The following is a 10,399-nucleotide window of genomic DNA, read 5'->3' on the forward strand; positions in this document are numbered from 1 at the left end:
ATGAAGACAGGGAGGGCTGGGGACGTAGCCCAGCTGGTAGAGCACCTGCCTCACAAGCACAAGGCCCTGGGTACGAGCCCAGCACCGCAAAAAAAAAAGAAAAGAAAAGGAAGAAAGACAGGGAGCTGGGTGTGGTGGCCACACCCGGGATCCCAGCCGCTCAGGAGGAGCACCCATTCCAGGCCAGCCTGGGCATAACCTAGTAAGGCCCTGTATCAAAATAAGACTCGTAAGGTACTGGGGTGTCGCGCAGTGGTAAAGAGCTTGCCTAGCGTACCAAGGCCCTAAGTCTGACCCCAGCACTACAAGAAAGAGAAAAAAGACAGGGAGCCCCCTCTTTCTTCTGCAAACACGCGCTCCACCCCCCCAACAGCTCGGGCCTAGATGGCAGAGCCCCGGCCAGAGGACACCTCAGGAAGGAGGGATGGGAGGCCCGCGCCTCATGCACAGGGACACTGAGAGCTCTTTATTGTGCACCAGCCACCCACAGTCTCCCAGCCACACACAGGGTCCTCTGGGCCTCTCCAGCCCACTTGAGGGACAGTCCAGCTCTTGCCTTCTGGGCATCGGGTGCTCCTGGGGCGTGGCCGAGGGCCCTGGACAGGGCGGCATCCCTGTGGAGGAGGCGGGAGTGGGGCGGCCTAGGTGGGGATGGCACCGGTGCTGAAGAGCACGATGAGCAGGATGAAGATGAACACCACCACGCAGATGAGGACCACCATCTTCACGTTCTTCCACCAGAACTTGCGGGCCACCTTCTGCGACGTGGTCTTGAAGTGCTCCGACTGTCAGGGACAAGGCAAGGTGAGGGCCGGGGTCCGCCCACCAGCCATAAGCCGAGGCGACCAGCTGTGAAGAGCAGTCGCCCCCTCCCACCTGGACACGTGCACTGATGACAGGGTCGGGCCAGGTTCTGGCAGGTTCCTGGGCTCTGTGGGCTCCACCTGAGTGTGACGGGCGAGGAGTCCCCTTGCTCTCACGTGACCCTAGCAGCACCGTCTGCCCCTGGGAGGGCAGACCCTAAGGTTGAGGGCTGCAGGCTCCAGGTGGGCACATCCCCTGGCTCCAGGACTCCCTGTCCCCTGCGAACGGTGGAAGCTGGAGGGAGGACCAGGGCAGTACAGGGGGTTGGAAATAGGGGGCGCTCCTGTTCCCCCAGCTCCAGTTGCACACCTGTGTCCAGATGAGGCTGCAGAGAGAGGCACTAAGTCTCAGGGAGACCAAGGAGTGCTAAGCACGACCACACACAAACCTGGAAAGCCAGAGACGGGGGCCTGCGGCAGCAACCTCCTCTCAACTTGGAAGTGACTTTCTCCCTAAGCCACGGGCCTCGGCCCCCAGCTAGTAAGCGGTGTGGGCGGATTCCAGCCTCCGCAGACAAAGGATCTGGCATCAAAGCATTTCCCTGCTCTTCCCAGCTTCTCCTTAAGGCCAACTCAGCAAGACTCTAGTAGGTTTCCACCCCCTGACCAATAACTCCTGGGGAAGACCGGAGGCCAGAGGAAGACTTTCCCTGAGCTGATATTTTTCTAGGCCTGAATGACTGTCAAGGGCAGGCATCAAATGGAGAATTCCTTTCAGAGGAAAGAAGCCCAAGAATGCAGAGGCCGACTGAGCTGTGTCTGAAAACGTCTCCGTGGGTGGGCCCCCACCCCAAACCCCAGCTACCGGACCCATTTCCTAGACTCCAAACCAATCTGGAGCCGAGCTGAACCAGAAGTGGGGACTCAGCTCATGTCAATTCCCAAAATAGGCAAGATGGCAAAAGAAAGGGCAGAATTCCATCCCTCCTCTTCATTTCACTCCTCCCCTAATGATCCTCTCCTCCTCTCGTCCTCCCACCCCACAGGCTCCCCATCTCACTGTGGCTTCCAGGTCCTCTGTCTTGTTGCGGAGATGGTCCAGGTTCTCCCCACGGGCCAGGATTCGCTCCACATTCTGGGTCATGATATTCTTGACTCCCTCCACCTCACTCTGCAGGTTCCGCACCTGGTCATTTCCCCGGCCTCCACTGGCCTCCTCCTGCAGGGCAACACAGGGGTAATTAGGCCATGCGGTGGAGGGTCCAAGAGGCCAAGGAGGTACAACTCAGGGAGGATTTCAGTTTTTTTGCAATGCTTGAACTGTTTAGGAGAGAATGTTTTTATGTTTTGCTTGCGTCATCTAACGTGAGTGCATTTTTAAGCCCCAGAAAGTGAGATCTGAAGCTAGACAGAGTAGACCAAGCTTCTTTTTCGGTTTCAGGGCCCCTGACCAGAAAAAGGGGTGCGGCACTGACTCCCTGTGCTTGCAGGCTCCTCGGCAAGGATCCTGGGGCAGCAGAGCTGAGCAGCGTCACCCTCCAGTGCACAGCCAAATGCTACTTTCCAGTTCCCAGAGTCACCCCTTTCTTTGATGCCACGGGTTCTCAAGGGAAGAGGGGGCTCTGCCGCCAGTGGCCCCCCACCTGTCCAGCCCTTCTCCCGCTCCCGGACAGCAGTAGGAAAGCTGTTCCGCTCCTGGGCCTCCTGGGCACAGGAACCTAGTCCCATGGCTGGGACCCAGCAAGGCCCCCGTCAGGTGCCAGCCGTTGGGCACACACTTCAGCTTCCCCAACCCAGGGAGGCTGTGGGGCCAGACACTAGTGAAAACTGCCGGCAGGGCTGGGGGAAGTGGGCCCAGGCCTCCTGGCGGAAGCCTGCTTATGCTGGAGGCCTCATGATCCGCGTTTTGAGCAAGAAGGGAAAGCAGTTATCAGGCTTTTCCCCTGACGGCCCAGCGGGCCTCCAGAGACATGCCAGGGGTGTGGGTCAGACTGTCAGGAGAACCGACTGGTTCTTTCCCTGACGCTGGGCTTTCCTCCTGTTCAGAGAAGGGGCTGGTCCCTCGGACTCGGGACAGACAAACCCTTTGGGCGTCTGTAGGGTCGCTGTGAAAGGCCAAAGGGAGAAACAACCCCGCCTGGCCTGGAACCTGAGATGGGAGCAGAGGTGCTGGCTGCCCGCGGTGTCACAACACCCGGCCCAGGCCCAGCTGGAGCAGGAGGAGGCCGGGCATTCCGACCTCCACCCCCACCGAGCCCGCCGGCCGGCCAGGTCAGCAGAGGGAGCAGGAGCCCCCGCCCAGGCGACTCAGGCCGCAGGCAGCCAAGCTGTCCAAGCAGCGCCCGCCCAGCCTGGGCCCCTGCCACCCGCCAGCCCCTGGCGGCTCCCCGGTCGCTCACCATGTCTCCGCGGCCGCGTCCCGTGGCAGCAGAACTTGCCCGTCGGCTTCCTCCTCCCGGGCGGCCCTGGCCTCACTTCCTGCTCGCTCCAACTCCAGCCCGCCCCCACCCACCGCATCCCGCCGGGGCCACACCTAACGCAGGTTCCCCAGGTAGGCGGGCAGCTCCCGTCTCCTCCCAAACCAAGGCCCCAGCTTAAAGCAACAGGGCTCCCTGGCGCCTGGGGTCCTTGGACGCCCCCAACCAGAAAAGAAGGGTCAAGCCGCCCTCCTAGGCCCGAGGTCTCCTTTCATGTCATGGACACCGCATTCCAGCTTGCAGACCCAGGTCCACAGTGAGCGCCCTGGGGTCCGGGTCACCTGGAAACAGAATGAAGGTGAGAAGCTTTCTTGCTGGATCACCCTCTTCCCAGGGCCCTGGGCAGAAAGCACTAAAGTCCCCACCTGGGACTGTTGGTCTGGGCCCTGAGGCCAGGAAGCTGGGGCGACTCTGGCCTCTGCAGGTGCTGAGGCAGGGGTGCAAGGAGTGGAGAGAGGGCTTGAGCCAGTGCCTGGCACACGTGCGGAGCGAGGAAGCGAGGGCCTGCCACCACTTTCCTCACACAGTCACCTGGTGACTCCAGGCAGGGGTCAGAGGACTGTCCTGTGGAGGGCCCAAGGCGAAGGAATTTTCCACGACCTGGCTCTGGGCCAGAGAACGTCCACTTTTCCTGGATGGTGTTTGTCAAGACGGAAGGACAAGAACAGGGCCACATGCCAGGGAACGCACATTTCCTGTCCTTCCCAAAAGAAATCCCAGTTCTGAGAGGGGATGTCCGCTTCTCCACAAATACTTTTCCAAAAGGCCTTAATAAGTTTTGGGTCTGTTTCAAGACATTTATTGTTTTCCTTTGTGTACATATTTTTTGAGGGGTGCTAGTGATTGAACCCAGGGCCTCATGAATGAGCTATGTGCACTCCCAACCACTACACACTCAGTTTCAGTGTAACAGAGCAACTTGTACACGTTTAGCATTTAAAATTGAGCATCACCCTCCCTTTCAAGTAAAACCAAAGAAAACTTTAAATTAAACAGGAACAAGATTACAAGAGGGGATTTCACTTCTAAATAAGATCCTATTGTGCAATCCCTGCTACTCAGGAGCCTGAGGCAGGAGGATTGCTAATCAGAGGTCATCCTCAGAAACTTAGTGAGACTGTTTCAAAATAAAAAATAGAGAAAGTAGTTAAGTGGCAAAACAGTCCTAGTACGGGGTGGGGCAGGGAACATCCTATAGGTTGATTTTCCCATCTAGTGGCAAGACTCAAGTCCTCATGGGGAGAGAGTCATATTTTTGGTTTTGTTTTTAAATTTCTTTTGCAGCACTGAAGACTGGACCCCTAACAACCCATCGAGCTACATCCTCCCTGAGCTACACCTTTGGCCCTTCGCATGTAGCTTCAAGGAGTGGGATCGACCGAAGACGTGCTTTACCACTCAGATACAACCCCAGGCCCTTTTATTTTCTATTCTGAGACAGGGTTTGACTAAGTTGCCTGGCCTGGAACCTGTGATCCTCCTGCCTCATCCCCCTGCGGTTGCTGGGACTACAGGCATGCGCCACCGCACAGGGCCTGAAAGAGCAGTATAGTAAATGTTGGCTATTGGGGTTATTATTAAGAATTCCATAATTCCAGAGTGCCCTTGGGAGGTTGAAGTTGGAGGATTCCCAGTTTGAGGCCAGCCTGAGTAACTTAGCAAGACTCTGCCTCGAAATAGAATAGAAAAGGATGGGGATGTAACTCGGAGGCAGAGCGACCCTGGGCTCAATCCCCAGTGCCCACCCCCCAACACCAAGAATTCCAAGGGGCTAGGGCCACAGCACAGCGATGGACTGTGTGGCCAGCATGCATGAAGTCCTTGGTTCAATGCCAGCACCATGAGAAGAGAGAAAAGAAAGACCAATTCCAGCCACCAAGTGTGAGGTGGCAGGTAGGGGACATGAAAGATGCCAAGAAAGGGGGGCGGGGGGAGTAATGGATGAGGGGAACAGAAAGAAATGGAGGAGGAGCCCCCGGTGGGAGTCGGGGTGGTGGCCGCTGAGCAGTCATCAGGGTGTGGTGCACTGCAGTCAGCCAGGACAGGCAGGGTATCCCTGAGGGAGCCGACCCAGGCCTGGTCCCAACCACCTCAAGCAGGCATCGTCCGAAGTGCTCAGTTGTCTTCACAGGGTAGAGTCCCTGCAGGCCTGCCTCACCTGTGCAGACGCGACAGCCTCACCCCTCATCGGAGGCCACCTCGATACGACCCTCAAGGTGAGACGTTCTGCTCTGTGACCAGAAAGGGCCATGGATTCCCCTAGAGGCCAGGAGAGCTCTACCCCAGAAAGACCAGTTTGATCGGCTTCGTAAGGTAAAACGCGAGTGGCCTGCTGCAGCCACAGAAGCAGTGCCTGGGAAGTCCGAGACCCTGGCACCCCTGATCCCGGCAGCTCTGCTGTCCTGGCCGCTCCACTTTCCTCTGGGAGCTTCTGCTTCTGAAAGATGCTTCAAGAGTCATTCTTGCCAGGAATGGTGGCCATATCTGTAATCCCAGCAACCCAGGAGCCAGAGGCAGGAGGATCGCAAATTCAAAGCCAGCCTCAGCAACTTAGCGAGACCCTGTCTCAAAATAAAAAATAAGGAGGGCTGAGGATGTGGCTCAGTGGTTAAGTGCCCCTGGGTTCAGGCTTCAGTACCAAAGAAAAAAATGAAAAAAGAAGATTTTCAAAGGCCCTGGGTTCCATCCCAGAACTGCAAAAAAAAAAGGAAAGAAAAAAAGAGTCATTTGGAGAATTAGATGAATATGCTATGTGATCCATATTTCTGCTGAAGCACTTTACAAATGAAAAGGAGGCTGACAGAGAAAAGACAACCGCCTACCCCGGGGTGCGTGGCTCTTGGCATACCCCCCAGTCTTCCACCAGAGACCCAGGTGGGCAGTTACTCCTGCGTCTCCCAGGGAAAAGCTCGTCCACACTCTCCTGTGGGTTGTCATGCTCCTGGCCACCCTGCCCCCAGGTCTCCCGCATCCCTCCCGCCACCCTCTTGCTCTCTGCGCCCAAGAGTCTGGTCTGGCCATCTCTCCCTCCTGACTAGCTCTCTTTCCGGGGCACCTTTTCTCAGTGGGGGTGATTTTGCCCTCCGGGGCGTCTGACAGTGGAGGGTGGGGCATCTGTGATCCTCGCCTGGCAGTGAAATGCTCCGGTGTTTCTTGGGTGGAGGCCAGGATGCCACACGATATTCCACAGTGCCCGATGGGCCCCCCACAAGGAATATCTGCCGAAGCGTCACCAGGGCAGAGGTTGAGAAGCTTGGCCTCCCTAGGGACGTGGGACACTGCTTCCGCTTCAGCAGCCACTGTGGAGGGTCCCCAGATCTGCACTTCCAGCCAGGATCGCTCTCCCCACTGCCAGCGGTGCCTCTCCAGGGCCCGGGCAGGCCACCGTCACCCACACTCAAGCCCGCTCTGCAGCTGTCCCCAGGGTCCCCTCCTGGGTGCTGCTCCCATTCTGCCAGTTTCTCAAACGCAAACCCCAGCACCACCCTCTGCACACCAGGTCTTGATTCATTCTTGGTCATGTCTCTTACACCCACCCCTCCCTGCCACAGCTGCCACTTCCCAGTGACTGCCCCTCTGATACCTTCTCTGGACAATCCCAGTCTCCACCAATCTGACCTTTCCTGTTGAAGCAAGAACAAAGATCGGGCAGTTAGTATAGACAGAAGAATGGGGTCAGCCAGGAAGGCGGAAGCTGGTCCCAAAGGGAATGGAATGTTAGTACCTTCAGGACACTCCCTCACTCATGGCCAAAGTCACCGGCTTCTGGGGTACTAGAATGTTTATACCTTCAGGACACATCCCAGTCCCCTAACGGGGAGACGTTCGCTCCCAGCAGGGAATGATGAATGAGTAGGCCCTGGGTACCTCCCCCTGAGTTGCCCCCTCCTGCCTTTTCACCACGTGGGGGGATAAAGGAGGGACATGAGAAGAAACCTGGAAATTATCAAAAGGACAAGATTCACCCCTCCCTTGGACACCCAGCTCTGGGCCCCCTTCTCTGCGGAGAAGTCTGTGTTACTATTTTTTAAATAAAGCTAGTTTTCTAGGCTTTCCTCTGTGTGTCCTGGGTGCTCAATCTTCACGTCTGGAGAGACGGAACTCGCCCTCTCCGGAAGCGGGTGGTAACTCTGTCTCATCCACTGCTCTCCCAGATGCCTGCTACGTTCCCAGAATACACTTGGCGATGTTCCCCCGCCTCCAGGTCCAGCCCAAACTTCTCAGCCCAGCATCCCAGAAGAGTCCGCAGCCTGCTTCTCCAGCCTTGCTACTCACCAGTCTTGCCTGGCCCCTCCCATCACACCAAATTGCATTCTCTTCCCCAAACACCCTACCCAGGGATTTTTGGCTTTGTTTAAAGGTCTCACTTCTCAAGACCTCTGGAAATTCTTTCCATATTTAAGATACAGTCTCCATGGAGCCCTCTCGATTTCCCCACGGAAGTTGACTTTTCCTCATTGGCTCTCCGTCGCCTCTGCTCTTCTGTGGAGTCTATCCTGTGCTTTGCCACTGACAGCATATAAAGTTCACCCCTCTGAGACTGGAAGTTAGCAAGCAGTGCTAATTCAAAAGAAAAAAAAAAGTTGTCACAGGAGTCAAAGGAAATAACATTTATTTGGGAAACAAAGAATTGCAATTGGGTACACTGAATCAGTGCACCCTGTAAGGCAGAGGCAGGAGGGGTTTTTGGTTTTTTTTTTTTTTTTTTTTTTTTTAGTAAATAGAGTAGTCGTTTTTGGAGGCAGGTCATTGGGCAGAAATCCTAAATTGCAAACCCCTCCTGATGGGTTAATTAGGGCACTACAGCTGAGAAATGTGGAAGGCCAGCAGACACTGACTTCCTTCGGTTGTTATGGAGTCTACTGGGACATTCTGAGGTCCAGCCTCAGCAGGGGTGCAGTCTTCCTACCACCTCCCAACAAATAAAGTCAGCCTCAGGCACGTAGTCCCTGTAGTCCCAGCTACTTGGGAGGCTAAGGTGGGAAGATGGTTGGAGGGAGATCCTATCTCCAACAAGTAAAAAGTCTTAGCCTTAACGACTTCATTTCCTTCCCAGCAGAAGGGGATTGTGCCCTCACCTCGTGGCATGGGACATAAGCCCCACACGTAGTAGGGAACTCATTAAATGGTTTGGATATCGACATGAGGATTCTCCACATGGAAAGAATTGCTGCAGACAGATGACTTTTATTAGAAGATTCACCAAGACATTTCCTTCCTAAACTTGGGACCAGTTTATGGCTAGATGAACCCTAAGGCTTTGTATGGTGGTTCTGGGGGATGGGCAGGAGACCAGGCGCTCCCTGAGAAAAGGGTCGACATGGGGAAACAGGTGCTGAGCAGGCCAGCTCCTCCCGCAGTCGCCCTTCTAGTACCCACAACGCTTAGTTCACCCAGGGCTAGGAAGGGCTCTCGACTTCCCACTCAAAATCGTCCCTACCCTTCAAAGCCCACTCCAACGCTGCTACTTCAAAGCCAGCTCTCCTGATTTCTCCAGCCGGCCTTCATCTCTTCCCTGGTGCTGTCTCCCCACTAACTTAGCGTTCATGGCTCTCTACACTCGGTTAGCTCCTGTTTTTCGGTAGCATCATTTTTAGTGCTGGATTCCATGCTTGTCGAGGACCCTACCACTCAGCTGACCTCTGGCCCCTGTATATTCTTTTATTGTTGTCCTGTTCCTTTGCCCTTAACTTCCTAGGGGACAGAGGCCACCAGTCATTTATTGCTCTGTGTAACTTGTCCAGTCCTTAGCACATAACAGACCAAAGCACTGAACTTAATGGAATTTTCTGGTGGTGCTGGTGACGGAAACTGTGGCCTCATACATGCTAGGCAAGCTCTCCATCCCGAGCAGCACCCCCGGGGTTCATTATTGTTATTATCGTGTGCACAGTGCTGGGGATCAAACCTAGATCCTCATGCACGCTAAGGAAGTACTCCACCACTGAGTTACACCCCTAGCCCAGAACAATCTAATTTTCAAGTGATCCTAGAAGGGTTAATACAGACTTCCTAAGTCACACTGAGTCCCTTTGGGCAAGGGTTTGCTAGTGGATTGAAAGATCCATCTCCTAACCAGGAGTGGTGGTGCACACCTGTAATCCTAGTTATTGGAGAGGCTAAGGAAGGATGATCCCAACTTCAAGGCAAGCCTGGACAATTAAGTGAGACCCTATCTCAAAATAAAAGAAAGGCTGGGCGCTGTTGCCACACGCCTGTAATCCCAGCTACTCAGGAAGCTGAAGCAGAAGGATCACAAGTTCAAAATCAGCCTCAGCAATTTAGTGAGGCCCAGAGTAACTTAGCAAGACCCTTGTCTCAAAACAAAAAGGGTTTGAGGAGTGGCTCAGTGGTAAAGTACCCCTGGGTTAAATCCCCAGTACAAAAAAATAAAAATTAAAAAATTAAAAAAATTAAAATAAAGAAAAACAGGCCGGGTGTATGCCTTTAATCCCAGTGGTTTAGGAGGCTGAAGCAGGAGGATGGTGAGTTCAAGGTCAGCCTCAGCAATTTAGTGAGGCCTTAAGCAACTCAGCAAGACTTCTACTCTAAGTAAAATATAAAAAAGGGCTGGGGGTTGCTGGGGTTGTGGCTCAGTGGTAGAGCATTTGCCTTGCACGTGTGAGGCACTGGGTTTGATTCTCAGCACCACAAATAAATAGGTGAATAAAATAAAGGTCCATGAACATCTTAAGAAAGAAAAAAAAGGGCTGGGGATATAGCTCAGTTGGTAGAGTGCTTGCCTTGCAAGCACAAGGCCCTGGGTTCAATCCTCAGCACTGCCAAAAAAAAAAAAAAAAAGAAAGAAAGAAAAAAAAGGGCATGCGGCTCAGTGGATAAGCTCCACTGGGTTTAATCCGCAGTACAAAAAATGAAAAGGAAGAGAAAAAGAGGAACTGGAGATGTAGCTCAGTGGTCTCAGTGGTAGGGCGCTTGCCTGGCATAAACAAGGTTCTCCGTTCACTCCCCAGCACCATTGAGAGAGAGAGAGAGCCAGAGAGAGAACCATCTCCTGAGATCTATGGCTTCCCAAGTGACCTGGATTGCCTGTTAGGATGACCTGGTAGTGGGCCCTATCAACAGCAGGATTCCAGCTGCCAGATGGCCCTAGCCAGCCCT

General features: G+C 54.4%; 1 protein-coding gene across 1 annotated transcript; it reads right to left on the reverse strand.

The window, feature by feature from the left end:
* Positions 1 to 445: 445 nt before the first annotated feature.
* On the reverse strand, positions 446 to 3,346 carry Vamp8 (vesicle associated membrane protein 8). Its single transcript, XM_047523432.1, has 3 exons — positions 3,203 to 3,346; positions 1,864 to 2,022; positions 446 to 785 (listed from the first exon to the last, which is right to left on the reverse strand). The coding sequence occupies exons 1-3, from the start codon at positions 3,203 to 3,205 to the stop codon at positions 642 to 644; spliced, it is 306 nt and encodes a 101-aa protein (XP_047379388.1). The 5' UTR covers positions 3,206 to 3,346; the 3' UTR covers positions 446 to 641.
* Positions 3,347 to 10,399: the final 7,053 nt, after the last annotated feature.

This window comes from Sciurus carolinensis, chromosome 13 (assembly GCF_902686445.1).
Source record: "Sciurus carolinensis chromosome 13, mSciCar1.2, whole genome shotgun sequence".
Classification (NCBI taxonomy): Eukaryota; Metazoa; Chordata; class Mammalia; order Rodentia; family Sciuridae; genus Sciurus; species Sciurus carolinensis.